At 48.5% G+C, this 22,947-nt stretch overlaps 11 protein-coding genes across 11 annotated transcripts; 5 read left to right on the top strand and 6 right to left on the bottom strand.

Annotated features, from left to right (window-relative positions):
- Positions 1-458: 458 nt before the first annotated feature.
- On the bottom strand, positions 459-2,394 carry FTJAE_11450 (uncharacterized protein; the record flags this gene model as incomplete). The annotated part of the gene is made up of 4 exons (XM_037344394.1): positions 459-736; positions 786-793; positions 868-1,492; positions 1,542-2,394. 4 exons carry the CDS (start codon positions 2,392-2,394, stop codon positions 459-461), a joined length of 1,764 nt encoding a protein of 587 aa, XP_037201520.1.
- A 610-nt stretch (positions 2,395-3,004) lies between these two features.
- FTJAE_11449 (NAD(P)H azoreductase) lies at positions 3,005-3,925 on the bottom strand (the record flags this gene model as incomplete). The annotated part of the gene is made up of 1 exon (XM_037344392.1): positions 3,005-3,925. One exon carries the CDS (start codon positions 3,923-3,925, stop codon positions 3,005-3,007), a length of 921 nt encoding a protein of 306 aa, XP_037201519.1.
- Positions 3,926-4,159: 234 nt separating this feature from the next.
- Positions 4,160-5,474, top strand: FTJAE_11448 (uncharacterized protein; the record flags this gene model as incomplete). The annotated part of the gene is made up of 3 exons (XM_037344391.1): positions 4,160-4,673; positions 4,723-5,287; positions 5,339-5,474. 3 exons carry the CDS (start codon positions 4,160-4,162, stop codon positions 5,472-5,474), a joined length of 1,215 nt encoding a protein of 404 aa, XP_037201518.1.
- Positions 5,475-6,530: 1,056 nt separating this feature from the next.
- FTJAE_11447 (cupin domain protein) lies at positions 6,531-6,971 on the bottom strand (the record flags this gene model as incomplete). The annotated part of the gene is made up of 2 exons (XM_037344390.1): positions 6,531-6,897; positions 6,946-6,971. 2 exons carry the CDS (start codon positions 6,969-6,971, stop codon positions 6,531-6,533), a joined length of 393 nt encoding a protein of 130 aa, XP_037201517.1.
- A 382-nt stretch (positions 6,972-7,353) lies between these two features.
- FTJAE_11446 (reticulon-4-interacting 1 like mitochondrial) lies at positions 7,354-8,292 on the top strand (the record flags this gene model as incomplete). Its single annotated transcript, XM_037344389.1, has 1 exon — positions 7,354-8,292. One exon carries the CDS (start codon positions 7,354-7,356, stop codon positions 8,290-8,292), a length of 939 nt encoding a protein of 312 aa, XP_037201516.1.
- Positions 8,293-8,501: 209 nt separating this feature from the next.
- FTJAE_11445 (C6 transcription factor) lies at positions 8,502-10,276 on the bottom strand (the record flags this gene model as incomplete). Its single annotated transcript, XM_037344388.1, has 4 exons — positions 8,502-8,524; positions 8,641-8,948; positions 9,013-9,302; positions 9,353-10,276. The coding sequence occupies 4 exons, from the start codon at positions 10,274-10,276 to the stop codon at positions 8,502-8,504; spliced, it is 1,545 nt and encodes a 514-aa protein (XP_037201515.1).
- A 256-nt stretch (positions 10,277-10,532) lies between these two features.
- On the bottom strand, positions 10,533-11,300 carry FTJAE_11444 (uncharacterized protein; the record flags this gene model as incomplete). The annotated part of the gene is made up of 1 exon (XM_037344387.1): positions 10,533-11,300. One exon carries the CDS (start codon positions 11,298-11,300, stop codon positions 10,533-10,535), a length of 768 nt encoding a protein of 255 aa, XP_037201514.1.
- Positions 11,301-11,912: 612 nt separating this feature from the next.
- FTJAE_11443 (uncharacterized protein) lies at positions 11,913-12,663 on the bottom strand (the record flags this gene model as incomplete). The annotated part of the gene is made up of 2 exons (XM_037344386.1): positions 11,913-12,532; positions 12,579-12,663. 2 exons carry the CDS (start codon positions 12,661-12,663, stop codon positions 11,913-11,915), a joined length of 705 nt encoding a protein of 234 aa, XP_037201513.1.
- A 760-nt stretch (positions 12,664-13,423) lies between these two features.
- On the top strand, positions 13,424-14,911 carry FTJAE_11442 (uncharacterized protein; the record flags this gene model as incomplete). Its single annotated transcript, XM_037344385.1, has 1 exon — positions 13,424-14,911. One exon carries the CDS (start codon positions 13,424-13,426, stop codon positions 14,909-14,911), a length of 1,488 nt encoding a protein of 495 aa, XP_037201512.1.
- Positions 14,912-15,667: 756 nt separating this feature from the next.
- Positions 15,668-16,387, top strand: FTJAE_11441 (uncharacterized protein; the record flags this gene model as incomplete). Its single annotated transcript, XM_037344384.1, has 1 exon — positions 15,668-16,387. The coding sequence occupies one exon, from the start codon at positions 15,668-15,670 to the stop codon at positions 16,385-16,387; it is 720 nt and encodes a 239-aa protein (XP_037201511.1).
- Positions 16,388-17,251: 864 nt separating this feature from the next.
- Positions 17,252-21,426, top strand: FTJAE_11440 (phenol 2-monooxygenase; the record flags this gene model as incomplete). Its single annotated transcript, XM_037344383.1, has 9 exons — positions 17,252-17,336; positions 17,393-17,666; positions 17,722-19,145; positions 19,642-19,790; positions 19,837-19,876; positions 19,929-20,024; positions 20,071-20,453; positions 20,504-21,197; positions 21,248-21,426. 9 exons carry the CDS (start codon positions 17,252-17,254, stop codon positions 21,424-21,426), a joined length of 3,324 nt encoding a protein of 1,107 aa, XP_037201510.1.
- Positions 21,427-22,947: the final 1,521 nt, after the last annotated feature.

Here is a 22,947-nt window from a genome sequence, read left to right as displayed (position 1 = left end):
ATCGGCCGCCAATCTATAAGACAAGAAATGTCGATGTACAAGGCGATACAATTGCAATGGCCCATGAAGGAAATTCTGTTAAGTTTATCGGGATTTCTCTTGATGAGACGCCTGTTGCCAAACATTATCTAAGCGCGAGAAGCAGCTAGTCTGTCAATCGCACTTTTTTTGTTCATGTTTAGTAAGAATGGCATGTGAGGCAACAGTGTAGATCATGATAATGTTGCGGATGTGTGATTTCTGGCGTTCGTTTTCCTATGGGCCTTGGGGCTGAAGCATTTAAGAAATTCTTATTCTTATCACAGTGACTTGAATGGATGTTATTAGAACGTTTTAGTAATTTTCGTATAACTTAGGGTAGTTTGAGATATTGGGGCAGCTGGTCGAATAGGTAAAAAGAATGGTCAGATCTGAACAGAACCCACCAGGATTACAGGGTGAATAGAAAATGTAGTATCTCAGAAGTACCTCCATCCCGGCAGGCGGATGACATCCCATTCATCCTCAAACTGATATCCCAAACCTTCCCCAGCCCTCTTAACCAGCGACGCCGCACGACACCCAGGCCCTTCATCCGTCTCACTTTCAGTAGGGGTAGGCAGAGTAGTCGTCATAGCAGTAACACCAGCACTAGAGCACGCATCATAATACTCCTCAGCCGAGTCACAATAAGTAGCATAGGCAGGTGTCTCGGTGGGGAAAATGGTAGTCGCATCGGGATCTTGACGGGGACGAGCTGTCTGTTTGTAGGTCTTGCAGTTGGCCAGCCGGTAGGGATGCGATACTCCCATCGCTTTTTAACGGTTGTCACAGTACTTTATTGAGTTAGTCAATTGGTGTGTCTTTCGAAAGGCCATGTGGACTTACACAGTGTAAGGGCTAACTGTAACTCTGTTCAACTCTTCGCAGTCATCGATACGATCTTGCAGGGGAGGCGAGCCTCCCGCCGAGGTAATCCCTGCTACGCAGGCGTCAGCAGTAGTAGTTGGAATTTCTGGAGTCGTAATGCTCTGGTCAGTTCTTTCGTCTGCGGTAGTAGAGACTTCCGTGGTGACTTCATTGCTAGTTGTTTCTAGGGTTGCTTCATCCATAGACTCAGTCGTTGTCCCTACAGATGATATCGTTATCCCTTCAGACGACAATTCTAGCGTGGCTAACGTGGTGGAAGCGATGTCCAGTTTGCTGGTAGATTCGGCAAGCTCAGATGATGATGATTCCGAAATCGAGTCGACGGAGGACTCCGAGGTTGAGTCATCTACCTCCAGTGATGTAGTTGAGGCCACGTCTTCAATGCTCGGCGGCGTTTCGGAAGATGATATCACGCCAGGCTGGAGTGTTGTCACACCGAAGCTGGAGATAGATGGTTCGACGGCTTCAGAGGAAAGTCCGCTGAATTCTTCCGACACGGTGCTGCTCTCTTGAGTAGGTGTCGCAGTCGGAGCGGAGCTAATATCATCAACACCAACAAGCTTGCCATTCCGACACCGAGAAACTGAAAGGAAGTTAGTAATGAAGGACCTCCATATAAGGAAGTAGCGTACCGTCAAAAACACCAAGGGCGACTGGTGTACAACCAGCCGGCGCAGATGTAAACGTGATATAAACGTGTCCATCAGAAGTCTGACAAAAGCCTGCCTCTCCATTCGGAAGACCTTCATTTCGGAAAGTAAGCGATGTTCCAGTTGAGGCAAAGCCCTTTGTAATTGCATCTGCCGGCGGAGTCCCTTGACTATCCAGCTCTTTGAAGTCCTCACCATCATAATAGATGGGATTTCCGTTCTTGAAGAGCTGGCCCTCGGCAAGATTGAAGCTGGCTGCAAATTTGCAGGTATCGGGACTGCCGTCTCCAACAAAGCCTCCGACTGCTCGCCTATTGATACTGCGCTTTCGGTCGTCGTCGGGAAGTTGGATGAGGAAAATTACTGTCTGCCCTTCTGGTTCGACTAGGCCAGTTGTTGTAGGAGCAGCAAGTGTTATTTGACCAAAGGTTGTTTGACCAAAGGTTGTTTGGAAGGACGATGGAGTTGTAGGTGTGTTTTCACTCGACAGAGGTAGATCTACCGACAAAGACCCTGACTCAAATTCTGCCAATTGAGATGTCTCTCCATCTATCTGCGAGGTCCTCGGGTCTATAGTGCTTGCAGTGGCAATGGAAGTATTCCTCCCAAAAGTCGGACGGATCGACGGAGCCAAGGGAAACCTGCCGGTTTCTTTGTCTTCAGTATCCGGTGCATCATCCATTGAACTGAAGGGCCCTTCGTTGTTCGGGATCGCAGCGAGGTACGTAGAAAGATAGGTTACACAATATGTGTCTGCTTCTCTCGGTGCAAGGTCTTGCTCCGGGGTGGCAGCTACACCTTTTAGAAGAACCGCAAAAAGGATGTGCCTCTTCATCGTGGATTTCGATACAGCTTCTGATGGGACATGGGTTACACAGAATTTAAAAAGAGGACTTATGAGGAATATTTGAGGCACGAAAATAAGGAGCGGCCGATGTCTCAGCCGCCATAATTCCCTGTAAGGGAGAGATGGAAAATCAGTCAGCCACTGAAAAGTGCCAAGAGAAATATTTCATCCCTACGTTGTAAAACCGTATTTTCATTCCACCTACCAACAGATTTCGGGCCCTGACGTTGGTAATCCTGAGCACATCCGAAGCCATGAGAATGCTGGACGCCTTTAAGCCATATCATCGTATGCTCAATGCCAATGGGTAACAGGTACGAGTTTAACACAATCTACGAAGGTTTCAAGCATAACCAGCATTCTTTCTCCCCGCACTCGTGATGTATTATTTATAATCTCAATTTAAATGCTGTAGGGCCTGAAGCTATTGTTATGGCGATCTGAGTCGTCCTTCCTATAGTGCCCAACCAATTTTTAACGAATAGTCCCCTCAACTCAGACTAGATTCACCTAAACATTTTCACCGCTTAGGGTCCAACGTCCTGTGTTATCTTTTCTCCCGAAGGGTTTTGACGTTGGAAATAATCTGTTGGTTGCCCTACGAGGCGTATGTCTCAGCCACAGCATCCTTCTCGCGGACCAAAAACTCCTTGAAGCTACCCAATTCAATTGCCCACGTCTTGACCCTCTCAGCATCAACGCATTTCTCACCATCCCTCAAGAACACCTGCGATCCGATAAACGGATTGGTATCCACAGCCTGCGCCACTTGCTCATCAGTGTAGAACTCAGCCTTGATATCTCGCCCAGTGGCATAAGCCAGAAACTGCATCATCTGCACGGCCATTAACCTCTCGCTGACAAGGTCAATTCCCTCTCCATGGAATCTTTCAGGCTCGTTCAACGCAGCGAAGGCAAACTTGGCGATGTCTTGAGGATCGACGAGGTTGAGCTTGGTGTCGGGCTTTAGAGCGGTCAACCAGGTGTTATGCTCGAATAAATCGCTGTAGATACGAGCTTTTGGGGCGAGGAGGTTGGACATGAAGAATCCGGGACGGATGATAGTCCAGTGCTTAAACCCAGCGCGTTGAATAAGCCCTTCAATGACATTCTTGACAAATAGGCTCTTGAAGATCAAGTGACTTGGAGGAAGAAGCGTGCGCCTCTCAGGAGCATCGGCGCTGATTGAGCTCGAGTATACGATATCCTCAACGCCAGCTTTCTTAGCCAATGCAATGATCCTCTGAGCCCAGATGCGCTCATCATCGAGATTGCTGTAGTTGGGTCCAAGAGCGAGGAACAATTTGTTGCAGCCTGTCAAGCCGGCAGTGAGTGCTTCTTCATTGTCCCAATCGCCAGGGTTCAAGACGACGCCGATCTTAGCGAGGGCTTGGGCTTGGGGAGACTCGGTGTTTCGCACTGTAGCGCGGACGGACCAGTTTGATTGGCGGTGGAGGCGACATACTGCTGAGCCTTGGGTGCCTGTGGCGGCGACGACGTATACGGTTGGGAGAGACATGGTAATAAACTGAGTATTCAATAGAGTTTCACTTAATAGTATTACTTTCAATTGAAGGCTGTTGGTCTCCTTTATATATTGCTGCTGTAGACTAAATTACAGCTCCTCCTCTGCGCGCTATTCCGTCGTTTTGTGGGTCATGTCAGCGGAGTTCCGCTGCTCTTCAGATCCCTCGGCGCACTTCCACCAACTTATCTCTGCGCAAACCAGCAGAATTCATCTACCCCATCGCCCATGGAGCGCAACGACCCACCAGCGCGACGGAAGTCCTGTCAAGCCTGCAAAAAGGCACGTCGGAGATGCGATCTCGCGCGTCCGACGTGTGAGCGCTGCGCTCAGCGGAATATCCACTGCCATTATCCGTATGCGCCTCCCCTGCGCGAGAGCGCCAGCTGCATGCAGCCCGTGATGCCAGTGTCGGAGATTGACAGTCCACTTACGTCGTCATGTCTCGGAATGCTTGATTCGATTTTGGAACAGACGGTCGATTTCACAGACCAGCTGTTCCGAGGTTCATTAGATTGTGATACTTCCAATTGGTCTACGCCAGGGCTCTCAACCACGGCTCAGCACGCGTTGAATCGGTCTCAGCTTGTCACCATACCCCAAGTCACAAGAGCTATTACATCACGTCTTCAGTATGCTATGGATGCAATATTGAAGGGTCCGTCTCAAATGGTTTCCGAGAATCAGACGCCTTGGTGTCATGCACATCTATACGATGATGGAATGCCAAAATGCATGCAACGTGAGTTCATCCCATGTACTAATAGTTCAAGCATAACACTTCAGAACAGATGCCGTATCCTCTGCGGCACTCCATGCAGCAAAGAATCATCTCAATGCCAGAGTCATCCGCGACAATGTGGAAAGCCGAGTGCAGGAACTCCTCGCCAGCGATCCACCAACTACCTCAATGGAAACTCTAGCATACGCACAAGCGCTCTTTATATATCAGATTCTCCGCCTACTGGACAACGACGCCCGAACCTACGCCATCTACGAAGCCACAATGCCTCATCTCGAAGAAGCATCCAACGCGCTCATTCCTCACATCGCAATCGACGAAGCAGCAAGTCAATCCTCAGATCCTATACCTCTCTTTCCCGCTTCAGCAGCGCAAGCCTTCTGGACAGATTGGATCTTCCAAGAATCAGCTAAAAGAACCCTCGGCATGATAAACTTCTTCATGCTGACGTACTACTTCATGAAAGGCGAGTCAGGTAATAGATGCGGCCAGAATAAAAACATCGCTGTGAATCGGTCTGTCACCATGTCTGCACATTTGTGGAATGCACAAGATGCTGTTGATTTTGCACTGGCGTGGCGAGATAAAAAGCACTTTGTGATAAATGTCAGCGCGTAAGCTGGTTTTGAGTCTTGTTTATTTTGTTTTTGACTGACGAGTGATAGACCGAATTTCTTAGAAACCATACTTCAGGATGCCCAGAAGGATGACATTGATGCGTTTGGGAAGATATGTCTATCATCGCTGATGGGACTTACTGAGGCAAAGGGCTGGTTAGCTATGAAAGGAATTCCTTTATAGTTATTCTAGAGATATACTGCGAATAACATGACGTGCTTGCAGACAAAAGCGAACGGTAGTACAGAATCAGAAATCCGAAAGCCTAACCACTTATGTTGCCATTTTCGTCGCTAACCAGGTACTTGCTTGGCAAGCTTCATTCTATACAATTCGCCTAGGCTGGCGCGAACGGGATGCTGTGTAAACCATTGGAAGAATCAGGGGTTAAAAGACATATTGAGTTGACATCCAGTGACGCAGAGTCTATGATAAGAATACTTATAGCTCAACTGAATTTTATACAAATATATTACATCAATGATAGTAGCAGGTATAGGGTACCGATTAGTGATTATCGCCTTTATCAAAGACCTAAGACAGATAGTACAGAATAGGAATTAGCACAGAGCATGAGGTCCTTGTCTTCCACCAATCCAATTCTACTTATAAACGGCGATACCGAGGTAGAGCCAGCGTGGCTGAAAAACAAAACTCGAGTGAAAGGACGCTATGTTACTTCAATTCCACGACGTCATGTTTCGTTATCTAATCTCGTTTTGATAAGCTTTTTATCATCTGGAGCCATCAAAGACCATGGCCTAGGGTTCTAATATGAACTTACTTTGCTAAAATTAATTAGTTTAAAGATTTATTAAATTTACCTATATCTTTTTATTCTCTAGGATAAGTATCCTAAATATCTTTACCTCCCCCAGCCTGAAAAGTCGGCAAAAATCCCTTAGTCTAAGTAAGGTGCTAACAGACCAGGAAGTGGGCCTGGTAATCGAGACCTTTTAGAAATATATCCCCTGCCAAGAGATACTGGATTGAGAGGCTCTCACTAGGCGGGACCCTGAATAAATGGGATGATATTTGTTCTAGTGCGCCCCTAAACGAGTTGTTTGTGAGAAATAGGAAGGTTGAATGTTGGACCTCACGAAATGCTGAAGCTTGAGGAGTTTAGAGAAGTAAAAAATGATCTATGAAGGATTATGAGACCTTGTACCTAGCAGAGCTGAGAGCTAGTACAAGACCAACTAAGCATCCATAAGCCCTAGCCGAGTGTCCATCTCAAATTTACTGCCATTCCTTATCTAAAACCACCAGATTCTGATATCCCTTTTTAACAATCTCAGTATCAATCACCATGACAGCGATGAAAGTTGTGTCCTCAGTTTCACTGGGATTGTCGCTGACGGTGTGATGACAACCAGGAAGCTCGTTGAAGCTCTCCCCGGCGCTGTAAACCTTGGGCGGGTTACCGTTCATTCCGCTGAGGAGTTGGCCCTTGATCACAGTGGCGGCGACAGTGGCACCGGAATGAGTATGTGGAGGTGTCCACCCGAGAGGGCCGTAGTGGACTTCGAGACCGACGATGGACTTGCCGGGTGCGTTGGTGAGTTCGTAGTCGTAGAGGATCTTGACATTTTCGCGAGGGCGATTGCTGGTAAGGGTTAGGAAGACTTTTGGATAAGGCAACGGCTCAACTTACCGCTTGTTCTCAACACTGTCTGCCATTTTGACGAAGTAGATGTTATTTGTTTGTAGCGATGTGATGGGGAAGCCACAGAAGTGAGAGATGATAGGAGGTGAAGAATATGAAATTCTGTTCTCTACCACGGTAAACTACTTATATTGATGTGAGATTTGTATGTTGGCCTCCCGACTTCCGGGTGACGATGAATAAGCCGGGCAATGGTCAAGTGCGGACCCGCCCGGGTATCCGGGTATTCGCTTCTATCCCCGGATCCCGGACGCAATTGCCTGACACGACAATCAGTATATAAACAGTTCCTTCTTGGCAGGAAAAAGTGTCGAAAACAAGAACAAATATTAGCAATATCATCCACTATTCTATTATTGCACTGTTTCCCCCAGGAACCAATTCCCCTACTTCAAGATGAAATCCGTTCAGATCCTCGGAGACATGTCCTCTCCAAAGCTCACAATCAACTTTTCCATGGACAAACCCGCACCTGTCAAGTCTGAAATTCTGGTCCGTGTTCACGCTGCTGGAGTCACAGGCGATGAAATCATGTGGCCCGAAACCTATCGACGGCCAACCCGCATTCCCGGCCACGACATTTCCGGCGTCATCAGCGCTTTTGGCCCAGACTACTCTGGCCCCCTAAAAATCGGCCAAGAAGTTTTTGCGTTTCTGTCGGCGCACACAGGTGAAGGGCAGGCAGATTACGCTGTCTGTGCTCCCGAAGAGGTTGCTCTGAAGCCAGCGTCGCTTTCGCACGCTGAAGCTGCTGCGCTGCCGATTCCAGCCCTGACAGCGTGGGAGGTTCTAGACTATGCCGATATTCACACTGGAACTAGAGTTCTTGTTACGGGCGCGTCGGGGGCTGTTGGGCAGCAGTTTGTGCAGCTTATTAAGCACTTGACGGGTGCTCATGTGATTGCGCTGGCATCTGAGACGAATAAGCATTTACTGTGCGACGTACCTGATGAAATCGTCGACTACAAGACCCCAAACTGGGAGAAGTCGGTGAAGGGCGTTGATGTTGTTTTTGATACGGTAGGCGGGGAGGTTTTGGCCAAGACGTGGGAAACGGTCAAATCTGATGGCATGATCATCACGATTGGCGATCCTGCACCATCTTGGGCTTTTGGTGGTGATGAACCCTCCGAGTCCTTGTCCCTACCTGGCGTGAAGTACAAGTACTTTATTGTCTCGCCGAATGCGGAGCGTCTGGGACAGGTGGCGAAGTTGTATGATGAGGGAGTGCTTAAGCCACTAGCCGTGAAGACGTTTCCGTTTGAGCAGGCTGTTAAAGCTTGGGAGGATGCTAGGCAGCGCGGAAAGGGATACAAGGTCGCGATTGAGTTTTAAAGTGTATCTAGAATGTAACACAGAAGAGACATCCACGAGTGGAGATTAAATAGATTGTGAGTGCTCAACTTGTACTTCCCTCCATCCAGCTAGAATCCAGCTCAACACCCATATTAATCCACCCACAAATATCCTCAAAAGACCCCAGAGACGCAAAAACATTATCATCCTGGTCCATAGTCGGAAGAGACTCCATACTCCCCTCTCCCTCACTCTGCGTCAAACTCGGAACCTGCGTTGATCCCGGCGTACTCCCCACGTCCCCACTACTTCCCCCCAGCCCCAGAACATGACGAGCGATAGTCTGTATCTCTTTCACATTCCTCGCCGTTCTCGGCCAAACTTTACCTACAGCCTTGAGACATCCTATAGTCAAGCGTATCTGATCTCGCGCTACTGCCAATGCTTGGTCTTTGAGCATGTATGTACATGCTGAGAGGAGGGCGAGCGTTCCTTCGCTGACCATGCATGTTGTGAAAGGGGTGTGATGGAATGGGCGGACGGGTAGTGCTAAGAGTTGAATCTGCGCATTGACTGATTTGAGAATTCGCGTTGTGTGTACGTTGATGAGATCTGGCTTGGGTGTATCTGCTGGTGGTTCTCGAGCGCAACTGGATACCTTTTCAACAGGATTGAATCTCAGATCCGATAATGGTCTGTGTACGCCAATAGTCGCACTAAACAGTTAGCTCAACTCTTGTTCTGCGATCAAGGACATACACATGGATAAGTAGGTGAGCTTGAAACATCAACTCGTCAATGGTTCCATCTGCCTTCAGTACAGGCTTTTTGTCCTTTGGGAGTAGTAGCAGCCAGGCGTCGAATGCAGAATCAGCTGATTGTATGATGGCCTCCGAGTGTTCCCTCGTAGCGCGTTTTGGTGACATGCAAATTACTTGTGCTGCACAGCGTGTTGCACCGATGAGATAGGCAAAGGACGAGAATACCACGTCTTCGCTATCGAATTCACGAGAATCAAAGTCCTGTAAAGTCTTCGGTATAGGAATCATCTATCCATCACGTGTGAGTTTCTTCGTCCAAAATTTGGTGAGGTACTTACACCTGATTCATAATATGCGTCTTCACAAGGAAGTTCTGCGGTAGGTTCGACGTGTAAAGTCTTGAAGTTCATCGTCCCCAGTGTCCCAGCGTATGAGGCATCCACGATAAAGAGCATCCACCACGTCCGTCTCCAGCACTCCACCATGATCGGATCTCCAAAGCCCCATGTAGCAGCGAACTCCTTCTTATGCATCTCTAACTTCATGGCCACATCGATTGCAGCATCCATCTGCTCTTTTGCTTCAGCTTTGAAGGTGTACCAGAACAAAGCGATTGAGTATAGTAAACGAGCCTGGACTTGAACGGCATCTGATGGTTTGAGCTGGGATATTTGAGCTTCGACGGCTCTGCTTAGTGATTCTGACCATTGGTGGGTGTCGTAGATATGGCCGATTAGCCGCATGGAGGCTATGAGGGGATTGAAGTTGAAAGTTGACGTCTGGGAAAGTTGAACTAAGTGTTTGTATGGGGGAGCGAAAGGATGTAAGTGGTGAAAGTTGGTATAGTACGACTTTACCAGGGCATCATCGATGAGACTACCGTGGCTGAAGTTTGGTGTTTCGCAGTTCTCTGGTACAGGCGTTAGAACAGGTAAGCTCGCATCAAAAACCTCCATGCAATCCGCCCCAGTCACAGCTTCATCGCCCAAAGTAACTCCTTCAGCAGAAATCGGCAAAGAAATCTCCGCCATAGACTTATCCGACTGCCCATCAGCCTTATTAGCCAGCCGTCTCCGTCTCTCAGTCAAAGCAGCTCGATCAAGACCACCACGTCTCGAAGCCGTATACTGACACGCCTTGTCATACGCCAAGCACCGACCGCATCGTGGCTGTTTAGCATCGCATTTCACATGCTTTGTCCGACACTCGAGACAAGCTAGCGAAGATCGTGTGTTTACACGTGTTGAGACTAGTCGCTCCATGGTGAATGGGGGATTTACGTGGAAGAGAATTATGTGCTGATGCTTGTCAAATGGGGGTCATACGAAAGTGGGGTCACGGGTATCCGGGCTTCCGGGAATAGAGTGGGTATACGACATGTCAGTCATTACCAGGAAATATTTTGTTTACGGTAAAGACTGTGTAATTGTTCAAAACGATGTGCTAGGCTACCAATACAATCAACTATTCATACCCTCCTGTCTCTGGTTAGCACGGTACTTCTCATGGATATGCCTGCTAAGGGTTCTCAAAGAATCGGCGCCCAAACTGATCCATCAATTTAAGACGATGAATCCTGTCCCCCATGAAGCCCGCGCTACCAGGCTCATGCAAATGCCAGTCAAGAACCTTATATCCTCTCTGCTCAACGGCACCAAAGTCCGGCTGCAGATAACCAAAAATCCGACAAGGCAAATTGCGCATCTTCTCCGACTCAACTTCGTCCTGATCAAACATGACGCCACTGTAGCCACTATCTCCGTTAGCCACAAAGTCAGCGCGGATAGCTGTAACCTGGATATCGACGTCCCACTTCCATTTACTTCGCGAAATATTTTCCTCTACTAGTTGCCAGTGCTCACAGCGCTGTTTGATCGGACAGGCGCCGGCTTTTGGGTGGCGCAGAGTGAAATGTCGGAGGGGGTATTTCTGACCAGAGAAGAACATGGTGCGCAGAAAATTCTTCGAAAAAGCCTTGTCGCCTACGGGCAGTCCTGCGACTGGATCAAATCGAAAGTCTAGTTCGGTGCTCATAGCGTCGTCTTCATCCGGATCTGCTAGGAGATACGCCTTGCTTGGGAGAGGGTCAGGTTGTTCTGCTAGTTGGGTGTACTGCTGTACATCTTCCCCAGTCTGAGAGTGAGTTGCTAGCCAATCTCGTGACAGGATGATATCGTCCAACTCTTGAGTAAGAACAACAACAGTTTCCTGAGCAAGAACCACTCGTTCCTGAGCATGGGCCAAACGCTTCCGAATGGCGGTAACGCGGTTGTTTAGATAATCCATTCTGTTGATGCGAGGTCTGGACCTGGTAGAGTCAGACTGGTTCATTGCTGGTTGAGTAGGCGGTATTTGGAGACTCTGAAATGCTTCCTCTTTGTCTGCCTTTGTAAGAGTTTGCGAAGTTCTGAGGACAGTTGCGACTACTGTATGAGTGTGCTGCTTCCTAAGAGTATGTCTTCAACGGGAGGATAGACACAGCCTTTTATGATGTTGTGAAAGAGCTGAAAATGCCAGGAAGATGTATGTGGCTGGATCAAAGCTCAGACCAGAAAAAGAAGTTGTTCGTGCCAGTGGCAAACTGGTCTTTCACAAGAGCCCCATGTTCATCAGCAGTGTACCGCGAACAAAAGACTTGGGAGGTGCAGCGCATTGTAAGCTCTTGTCCACTGTCATGCTTCATATGTTGGACTTGCGTTCACATGGCATGCTGGAGCGAACATGCTTGTCAAGAGGTTACAGGTGAACACGCCCCAAACGACGCCCGACATGGCCTTTGAGTAAATGTTCTCATGTCCGTGGTTTTATTCGTTCAGTTCCCCGAACTCTATTCGTAGAGATTGCGCGGGAAAGTAAGAGACTACTTGGTAGCCGTCTCTCTGGCAAACAGTCACGTATTCAGCGATATTTCTTCCAGGGAACATTCGGTTCCGTTGCAGGAGGATTTTCACGTCTCTCGCTACTGTCCTCGGAACAGGAGCCGTCAGACTCTTCACCAAGGCGATCTGCAATAGAGCTGTTATGCGAGTCGTGATCATGGCGGAATGGTGCCAGACCCTGGTCACAACTGATTTTTCGGTTCTTTGGTGACTCAGCTGTGGAATTTAGCTGTGCGTCGGTCACAGACATCAGACCATTCCGAATCTGGCGGCGAAGCCTCTTGGGGACTGGGGCATCGGTTTCGCTGCCGGCCGACCTCTTGAGGTTCGAGGACAGAGGTCTCGGCGAATCATCATGAGTGACTGTGCTAGGTGATGATTGCCCGCTGGAAAGTGAGCATGAACTTGGGGATGCAGGTGGAGTGGCGGAACGTCTTGTCGCAAAGCTCTCATCCATATCGAGCGGCCCAAGATCCTTGTGTGAGGAACAGACTTGAGAGTCGACGCTTAGACTTTGTTCCCCATAACTTTCCCTATCAGGTTGAGATATCTGAGGCTCTGTTTGGGGAGCATCTGGCTCCGAGATGGTACTCACCGGCTGCGAAAAGGGAGACACAGGGCGCTCAATCTCACGCGTACCTAAGAAAATGTGAGCGAAATTGAGATAACCGGGCACGAAACATACCATTATATGCATCCTCCCACGACCAGTGCAAGAGGTCGAGAAATACCTCGACGTCGAAATCGTCAGTGATAACGTCGTCACTCATGGCTGGAATTTCTTGTCTGCGGTAAGTGAATGAAAGTTTGGTTGTTGTGATGGATAGCCCTTGAACTCAGAGAACATGCCTTGAGAAGAAGAAAGAGCTAGTCGTGTTCGTTAAATATGTGTTTCGTGAAATGAACAAACTTTTTAAACGCAGACTCAATTTTTTACTGCTTCGTTTAATAGGTCAAGAGAATAATCATAAAGAAGCTTTCTTATTGAGCACATTTTGTAAAGTTTGATAGTGTTAACATGGTGATACTTTTCGTTCTGAGTTTGGTACATGATGCCTAAAGCATAAATAAGAGACTGTGTAGCTACCGCTAAGATTTCACATTTTTATCACACTTAGAGCGTGACAAGCACTTAATCTCTAGTGATCCAGCGGTAAGGTTTATGATGTTAACTAAACTTCATCCTTGAAGCCGTGTTGCGCATTCTCCAGTGGTAGCTTGTTGATCTCAACAAGGCGGAGCGATTTCTACATCATTCGTGTCATTGCGGACTCGCCTGTAGATAACAGGCTAGTGAGATAATGCACGCTGAAAAGTGTTAGTTCGGTCCCGGCCATAACAGAAACGGTTTCCGACCTTGTTTCCAAAGAGTGGCTCCGTTATGTGCACGGTCTTGTTGGTTGCCTTCGGTGATCTCCATTCTTGGAGATTACACGACCAACAAACCACTCACCGTCTGATTGTGGATCGTTCATAAGCAGCGCCAGTCCCCAATCCGTTGATCTCAGATTTTCCCTCAAACCAACCAAAATGGCTCCGTCAACACCAGACATCCCGTGCATTCTGCCACGGCTTCCCCAAGAATTAACTAATGCCATTTCTCGGTATCTTAAGGGCAGCGACATCAAGGCCCTGCGTGAAACATGCTCAGAAATGGCAAGGGCCGTACCACTCCATTTCGACCGTGTATTCATATCCGCAAATTCCCTCAATATCCAAGTCTTCAAAGCGATCGCAAACCACGACACCTATCGCCACCAAGTTTATGAGATCATCTGGGATGACGCTCGTTTATCTACTGGGCCGGAGCTCTGGGAATCCAGGATAGACTCGGGCTGGAACAGTTCGGAGCTAGATAAGGCTGTAACTGAGAATGGGTGTCCGAGCTGGTTTCAGAAATATTCCAGTAAATCAGATCTTGAATCGTACTACGCCTACAACAAGCCCGTTGCTGATAATCATACGGGACTCTCAGAGTGCTGGGGCTATTATAAGTCGTTGTTGGAAGACCAAAAGGAGGTTCTGGCAAGCAATGCCGACATTGAAGCCTTCAAGTATGGTCTGCAGCGTTTCACGAGCTTAACAAGGATCACCATCACACCGGCGACTCACGGGAGGCTTGGACAACCACTATACGGAACTCCTATGATCAGGGCATTTCCTCCCGGATTCGACTACACATTCCCAAAGCAATGGCCTACCGTTCCAATGGATAATCGCCCAGAATGGCATGATCGTGGAGAATGGTTTGACGAGCTTCCATGGCAATCTGAGGAGGGCGATACCCCGTATCAGTGGTTTTACGGTTTCCACTATACCAATGAGAAATACAAGGAGAAGTGGCGAGGCTACCAGCTCGTCAGCCGAGCCTTGGTCGAGTGTGAGAATCAGGTCAAAGAGCTCAAGATTGGAGGCCATGAGATGAGCTCTGGGTTGAATTGTCGCATCTTTGATCAATCCTGCACGGAATACGACCACTTCTACACTCTAATGAGCCGCCCTGGGTTCCGATACCTCGAACTCGATCTATTCACAAGTTTGATCGAGCATGAAGATTGGATAACGTATGAGAGACGACTGCTCAGAGATGCTTTAGCCCGCGCTAAAGGAATGGAATATTTATCTATACGCGCATCTACACAGATTAAAGACGCAGAATGTCAACAAATCCTTACAGAAGACCTCGAAAGGCCTCTATTTCCCCTGCGGGCAGTATTTCCAATCGATCACTGGCCGCGACTTAAACACTTCGGCATCTCAAACTTCCTGGTAGAGCTTGACGACTTGGTCGACGTCCTGTCCTGTTTGCCATCCACATTGCGCTGCGTCGAGCTAATCAACTTGGCATTTCGAAATATAGACCACGATTATGACGACCTCGTTCGCGAGATACGTGATAAGCTTGACTGGCGCTCACGCCCCTTGGAAGAGAGACCGAAGGTGCATATGATCTGTTGTGAGGAAGGTGATTGCGAAGTGGATGAGTTTATTAAGGTAAATGATGCGGTGTATTCTTAGCTCTATGGGGATGGTGAGAACCAGTTCAAGCCTTTGTCAAGGTACGTCGTCATGGGACGAAGGGGTGTTCGGACAGCTCCGCTCGATCCAGACTCCCAACTACCTTCTAGGGTATAAGGTACATTGTACTGACACCATTCTCTACTCTAGCAAGGCCTCTAGACTCAGCTGGGAGCTCAAGGGCTGTGTGTCTGATGGCGATATAATGAGTGTACTTTATGGAAGCTCCCCGACCTCATCACATTGCGGTCTTGCTCCCGACTACTCCGTACTGCGGCCACAAATGGAAATGCCCGAGAGACTCCGCTCTCAAATAGTGTTGCCAACCAACAACTGCAAGCGACTTATTGGCGGGCCGACTTTGAGTGGATATGAGCAGACCAACAGCATTAATCTTACGAGATGTATTTCTCTCTTTGCTGGTCGATACATATTTACAGAGTTCAGGTTGTCTCAGTCCATTCTATAAGGGCCATTGGAAGCAATCGCTTTAGCCGTAATTCACAATGATGTCAATAACAACGTCCAGAGGCTCTCGTGCGTCAGGCCGTCAGCACCAAATATGAATGTCACCAGCAAAAAGGAAGTGGAGTCTGGCACTGCAGCCAAGACCTTGGCTAATTAAACAGTGGCCGATACTCCCGTACAAGCGAGCTGTTCCACTGTTTAAAGACCCTTACATGCCATGATCGCCCTCTAACCTTTGAATCCAACTCTAGTCCATCTCTAAATTGATTATCTACAGCACATTTCACCATGTCTTCAGCCATCACCACCTCCGTGCTCATGCTGGAATACACCGGCGCTGCAAATCTCGTCGCCGAAGTCATCAGCGCAAACCCAACAGCCACGACATTCGTACTGGACTGCGAAAAGCCCAAGCATAAAAGGACCTGGGATGAGAATGAATGTTATATGACCAAGGACACCGTCATCGTCGGTCCATGGGCCGATAAGACACCTGCGCCTGGAGCTGCCACTACTGGTATCTGGAGAGACGGCTACGTCAACGAAGATGAAAAGACAGGTTACTCGTACTCGATAGAATGCCAGATGGATTATACGATGCCTATTGTCTGTACTACGACCAATCATGCTTCGTTCACCTTCGGCGACGGTCGGGGGGTCACAGGGACGTACATCAAACACGGCGGTACGACGTTTGACGCGTTCTTCTATTTTGGGTATGGATACTTTGGCTGGGCGCCTGTCACTGTCACTGCTGGTCAGTCGTATCTTTTGTCTGCCAAGACTGCTGCTTCCATCGAGGCTACGGCCACGAGCGACTCTGGAACCGAAAAGGTCGAAGAAGCAACGACATCGGCGGCCGAAACTACCCGCACGAATGACGATGGTGTGGTTACTGTCACTGGGGAAGCTTCATCGACAACGACTTCGAGTAGTGGTGCAGGCACTAGACGCGCTTTAAGCCTCTGGGCTGCAATGGGGATTGCAGCAACGATGGTCTTGGTATGAATGTTGGTGTAGGATGATTCTTCATGATTGGTTGACGCGGGGTGACGTCCAGGATGTTTGGGCAGGTCAATTCAATAACGGTAAACATGATAATAGAAGTGAATCATATTATTAATCATTTTACGAAAAAGCTTTGGAGCTGCCCAGAGGTGTGGTTACATCCCGATTCCATGTCACATGAGTCTTCTACATTAGCCACATGAGTTCTTGATTCCTCAATGACGTGGCATACACTATTATTGGTTAGAATACGTCGCTAAGATCTGTATTGGCATTGGCATTTACAACCAGGTCGGGTCTTAGGCTTACGTTTGTGCAGCTATGTCCTCATTCTTTAGGCTTAAGGGTCCTCTCTTATAGATCAGGCATCGCTGGCGGACCAGAGATCCTCGAAGCAGGAAGACTTATGAAGAAAACGAACTCGAGTCATTTTGGTGTGCTTACTGGGACAGCTTTACGGTCAAGCCATCCGTGGAGGGGCCGAAGGCTTATCATTTGGAATCAACGAAGTGCCAACTCGAGCTACTGCCTGTTTAGTCATTCTTTTCATTTAGCCCTACCTTCATTAAGCTGCGCTCCACGTCCATGTGATACACCGTCTTTAGCTGCAATGCAACCGTCAACCTAAATAGGACGTTCTGGGCAATCTCCCACTATACGGCCCCTCCCGAGGCTGAAACCGGGTAAATCAAGTCACTGTGGGCCGGAAGTACAAGACTTGTCCGAAGTCCGAACCCGAGATGAATCTATGAGATCAAGTTTCAATCTCGGTATTCTTCCAACGGCCGAAACCTGTTATAAAAAAGGAAGATACAGCTCACAGTTTGTAGTTGATCATCAGTCAAGAGATCGCATCCATTTGCCATGTCTGCTATTGTTGATACTGATATTCTGATCGTGGGCGCAGGCCCTGCTGGCGCCGCCCTCGCATCTTTTTTGGGTCAGAATGGTACGTCTTACGGTTTCTCACTATAGACGTCAAAGGAAGCTGATGAAGGGTTTTAGGAATGAGAGGCCTCGTCATTTCCAAGGACCCGCATACAGCTTACACGCCTCGAGCTCATGGGTTCAACCCTTTTGCGCTAGGTAAGATCTGGTATGCGTATGAGCCTAGAATGTTGCTGACGCGAATGGAGTGTCTTCGGGATATCAATATGGAGGACGAGTTGCTTCGGCTGGCCATTCGCGAGCCTTTCATCCTTTCACCACGCTTTGCACAGAGCTTCGTTGGAGAAGAATACGGACGACTCGCTTCATGGGAGAGAATCCTACGTCTTCAGTAAGTCAAGCAATCGATTGACTGTACCTTGCTGACAGGATTCGTGATAGGGAAGACGAAAAGAGACAACGCCTTGCGAATACGTCGACTTGTCACAGCGCCACTTGGAGCCTCTTCTTTTGCGCTTTGCATCTCATAATGGCTTCAACATTCGGTTTTCAACTGAGATTCTCAACGTTGAGATCATCCCAAGTCAGACAGCCAAACCCGCTTATGTCTGTACTGTCTACGATCATATCATCAAGCAAGAGTTCAAGGTTCGCACAAAGTATCTCTTCGGAGCTGATGGGGCGCGCAGTCAGATAGCGCGTCAATTCGACTTCAAGTTCCTCACTCAAAGCCCAGGCCCAAAGGCTTGCAACGTCTTGTTTCGTGCAGACCTTGCAAGGCACTTGACGAAATCGCGTCTCGGTGGGATACACTGGATCATACAGCCCGAACGTACCCTTTTCCCTGGCATCGTTGCCCATCTTCGAGCTGTTCGGCCTTGGAACGAGTGGGTGCTTGTGGCGTTTGGTCCACAAGGAGATAATCCCTTCGAGGGTGTGAGCGCTCAGAGTCCCGAGCTGGTGGACTTGATCAGACAGCTCGTGGGAGATGATTCGCTTGATGTTGAGATTTTGACGCTCGACGCTTGGACTGTGCGTGAGTCTGTTGCGGAAAAATACTCCAAGGACGATCAAAATTTGTTTCTGCTAGGTGATGCAGCACACAGACATCCTCCAACTTTCGGCCTCGGTAGCAACACTTGCATCCAAGACGCGTATAACCTGGCTTGGAAAGTGGCTTACGTGTCGAAGGGTTGGGCCGGACCAGGCCTGTTAGCGTCCTATAGTCAAGAGAGACAGCCAGTCGGTGCCGACCTTGTTCGAGAGAGCAACAACCATATGCGAAAGAATGCAGAGCTGTTCCGTGTATTTGGAATGATGGCCCCGTCTGCCGAGGGCACGAAGCAAGTGGATCAACTATCGCATGCGACGCCGGAGGGTTCAGCGCGCCGTGCCGATCTCTATGCCGCGCTGGAAGAGAAGAAACAAGAGTTTGAGAGCCTTGGCTTGGCCCATAATCATTTCTATGTATCCAAGGCCGTGTACCTTGATGATGAGCCTAGCCCAAGACCAGAACTGCAAGGTGATCCAGTCGTGGAGGTCCAGATCAGTGCCTATCCTGGTAGTAGATTGCCTCACGCATGGATTGACAAACCAAACCGACTGGGCATGATGTCGACGCTGAATTTGGCTGGAAAAGGGTCCTTTTGTTTATTGGTTGGCGTGGATGGTAGTGCTTGGAGAAGCGCAGCTGAGGCCATCACGACTGCGACGGGCATCCCAATCAATGTCTTTGGCATTGGGCCGGGTCAGGAGTATATTGATGTTTATAGGCGTTGGTATGAGAAGAGGGGTGTTAGCGATAGTGGATGTGTTCTCGTCCGGCCAGATCGATTTGTCGCGTGGAGATCTGTTGGCAAGCCTGCGAACTGTGAGCAGAAGTTGGGGGAGGTTTTGAGGAGCATTCTGTGCAGGGAGGGGTTGTAGTTTAGGTTATCAACGGAATTGGATACGCAGAGATTTTGTATCTAGTCGTTGAAATGAACTCATGGACAATGACGGTCGGATATTTTGTTGGGCACAAATGCCGCCAATCCATCTTGCAATGTCACCTAAGCCGCATATGGGCATTTACCTTAGAATTCGTTGGTCAATACTGCCATCTCAGATTTGATATAAGTTACCCCATAACGGCATTCTCCTTCTCAGACCTCCGACATATCGCGCTTCGGTATTAGCCCGGACTTTCAGTTGTCCGGCAAAGCGGGGCCTTTGAGCCAATGATGGCCTCCCCTCTTTCTCAAGTGGTTAATCTCCTTCCATCCTCGACAGCAAGTATCCCAGCCAGTCCTGTCTAAAGGTCGGAGCGGAGGGTATTTGCGGCCGATATATGGTCAAATTTGACGGAGAGTTTACTTGTATATAAGCTCAAGATGTTACACTTCATGTGAGTACACCAAAACACCAAGAACTTCAATTCTCAAGCATGGACTCTCTGCTCCAAGGCGGTTATCTGAGCTTAGAAGCACCTGGTCATTGGCTGCTACTTCTCTTTGTTCTATTCTTCCTCTACAACGTGAGTGAGATGTTTCTCCTGCCTCTATTACTCTAACAAGTTGTAGGCAACTACTGTTCTCTTCAATCCGCTTTCGCGTTTACCAGGTATGCTATCCTTCTCTTCAGTCAACCTACCTACACTAACATTTTCGCACAGGCCCATGGATAACCTGCTGCTCGGACCTGATAGCGACGTATCACTGGCTAAAGGGCACACGAGCCCAATACGTCCACACGCTTCATCAGCGATATGGTTCGTTCCAATCTGCCCAAGACAGCCTGCCGCTAACTTGTCACAGGCCCAGTGGTGCGAATAGGCCCTCACGAGGTTGACATTTCCGACATGACAGCAGTCAATGAGATCCATCGCGTCAAAGACGGCTACAGAAAAGCGCCATTCTACAAGAATCTCATTCCCAACACAAACAACCTCTTCAACACCCTTGATGTAGAGTTCCACCGTCATCATCGACGCCTACTGTCCTCTCCCCTTTCTGAATCATCGCTCAAGGCTGTGGAACCAACAGTTGACGCTTATGTCAAGATGGCAATTGCCAGTATGAAGCGTGAGATGGATGAGCGTGGAGCAGCGGATGTAGCAAAGTTCTGGCTCTTTATGGCCACGGATATCATCGTTGAACTCAGCTTCGGGGAGTCTTTCGGCATACTGGAACACGGTAAAGTGAGTAGCAACTTGACGTGTCTGTTGTCTTTGCTAACTCATATGACTAGAAAAACCAGTACATCAAAGACCTGGAAGGTCTAGCAGCCAAAGGCTCCATTCGATCGACATTCCCTACCCTTATATCCCTCGCGACCAAGCTCCCCCTGCCCGTCTTCAAAGAGACCGTTGCTGCCGCACAACGCATCAAGGACTACTCCGCCGAGGCAGTTGCACGCTACAAGAGAGATTACGCAAACAATCCTGCGGCAGCCAAACCTATGTTGTTCAGGAAGCTGTTTGAAGCCGGTGGAGATGGTCTATCCGATGACGAGATTCGTGCTGAGGCGCAGGCGTACATCGTCGCTGGCTCAGATACTACCGCGACGACGTTGACGTACCTTATATACTCCGTCTGTCGTCATGCCGATGTGCGGCAGAAGTTGGTCAAAGAGCTTATGGAACTAACCGATGATTTTGGCCACAATGACTTGCGCGATCTTCCGTATCTGACCAACGTCATCGATGAAACGCTTCGTCTCTACGCAGCAGTCCCTGCAGCTCTTCCTCGAGTCGTGCCCACTGGGGGCGCTCACCTTGCAGGCCACTTCATCCCAGGTGATACTGTCGTTTCAACGCAAGCCTGGACCTTGCATCGCGATCCGCAGGTATTCCCGGACCCAGAAACCTGGGACCCGTCACGTTGGGAGAAGGGTAGCAAGATAATGCACGATGCCGTCATGCCATTCGGCGGAGGCTCAAGAGGTACGTGTCTTCCCTACAATTCTTTTCAGTAAGCGCTAATGTTTGTGAAGTCTGTATCGGGAAGCATCTTGCGCGTATGGAGCTTCGCTTGGCCACGGCGAGATTCTTCCGCGCATTTCCAAATGCTAGGGTTTCTTCCATTGAGGGCATGTCGGAAGAGGATATGGAGCTGCGAGCGTACTTTCTTTTGGCGCCAAAAGGAGGACGGTGTCTGATTCAGCTGGAATAGATTGACATGGTGGTTCTTTTTCCGAGTTTGTGTGATTGGAGTTGCCTTAGTGAGCACAGCGCTTCATCAAAGGATCATCACCTTAGAAATCTGGGTGTTGACATCAATTTAAGCTCAGGTAGCTCGGTGAGACTCTATTCACACGTGGTAATATCAGTGCGGCTGCTGGCTAAATGGATTGCAAAAACTATTAGTACTTCAAATGAGAATATTCTCAATTGTAGAATAAATGAAGGACAGTTTTAATGCAATAATTCAAGGTTGAAGAGGATCAGTTCGTCGGTATACAGGGTATTCCAAGTGACCTGATGGGGGATACTTCTTCAACCACTGTAGTAGCGCACGTAAGCATGTACCTCTTAACATCCCATGACTAGAGCCCGTGCGCCCCAAGCATGCATTCAAAGCTCCTCTCTTTTCGCTCTCTTTGGCCAAGTAATAAAAACGAAATGCTGGGTTGTCTTTCATAGCCACCGATGAAATACAACCGCAGCTACTACAAAGCGAAACATGCTTTTTCGTTTACTTAGTTTCACGAAGTCCGAGCAATTGACTTTGGGCTTCCTGTCATGGATGGAACTTGCCGACGGGAACGTAATCAATCTCAGTCGTTTATCTGACGGGAACTTCCGCATGCAAGACATCCCAGCTGATAATGCAGTAAATATTGCTTGAGCCTCTAAAAGCTATTGACTACAACTCCTTCTTTTGTCTTTTATATTTCGCAGCTTTTATAACCGAACTCGTTGCCTAAGCTTAGATATGCCATTGCTACAGTTCATTTGAGAGAACAAAAACAATTCCTGAAGTACTGAATCTCGAAATGAGAGCACGTGCCGTATTGTCAATCGACTTCAGGTCTTTGGTCAGCCCCGTCCATCTTATCAATTCAGAGCCTAGCTTCCCGAATAACTCTGCCCCAAGCAGCAAGAAAAGTTAAGAGCTTGTCAAAATAAACTCGGCAAAGCATCACCAGAACTTAGCCTAAATTGCTTTGATGTTTTTGTCGTTTAGGCTCAACGCCCTAAGTTTTCTGACCCCCCGGCTTCGCAAGCTTGACCCCATCCACAGCACCAACGCACTCTGTATTTTTAGTCCCCTTCTCCGCTCAGCAATAGCCCTCGCGACCGCCGAACTAAAACGTTTCAGGTCCCCGTCTCTCCCACATTACGCACTGACAGGTAAATCCAGTTGGTTATTTAGCGATTGGCCAAAAGCATCTCGCAATCTAGGCCAATCCGCCAAATGATGTTCGTCCTGACTCGCGCGCGACGAAGCGCTAGCTCTTTTGGGGATTCATGCAGGGGTATGTTGTTGTATTGAGCAGTCATGGAAATTGTGAATGTCGAGGAAGAAGAAAGTTTAGATCCACTGGGGAATTGTTTCTTCTCCACAGCCGTTGAAGGGAGCTAAAACGGTCCCGAGGGTATTAAGCATTTTTGATGGTAGATGCTGAAGTAAATCTTCGCGTTATGGTTCTGATATGAAGTAGGATGGCTTCAGCTGTTCAGAATTACCAAT

Source organism: Fusarium tjaetaba (genome assembly GCF_013396195.1).
Source record: "Fusarium tjaetaba strain NRRL 66243 chromosome Unknown NRRL66243_c0000281, whole genome shotgun sequence".
NCBI lineage: Eukaryota > Fungi > Ascomycota > Sordariomycetes > Hypocreales > Nectriaceae > Fusarium > Fusarium tjaetaba.
Note: the sequence above shows the minus strand (reverse complement) of the source record. Positions and strands in the feature narration are given on the sequence as shown.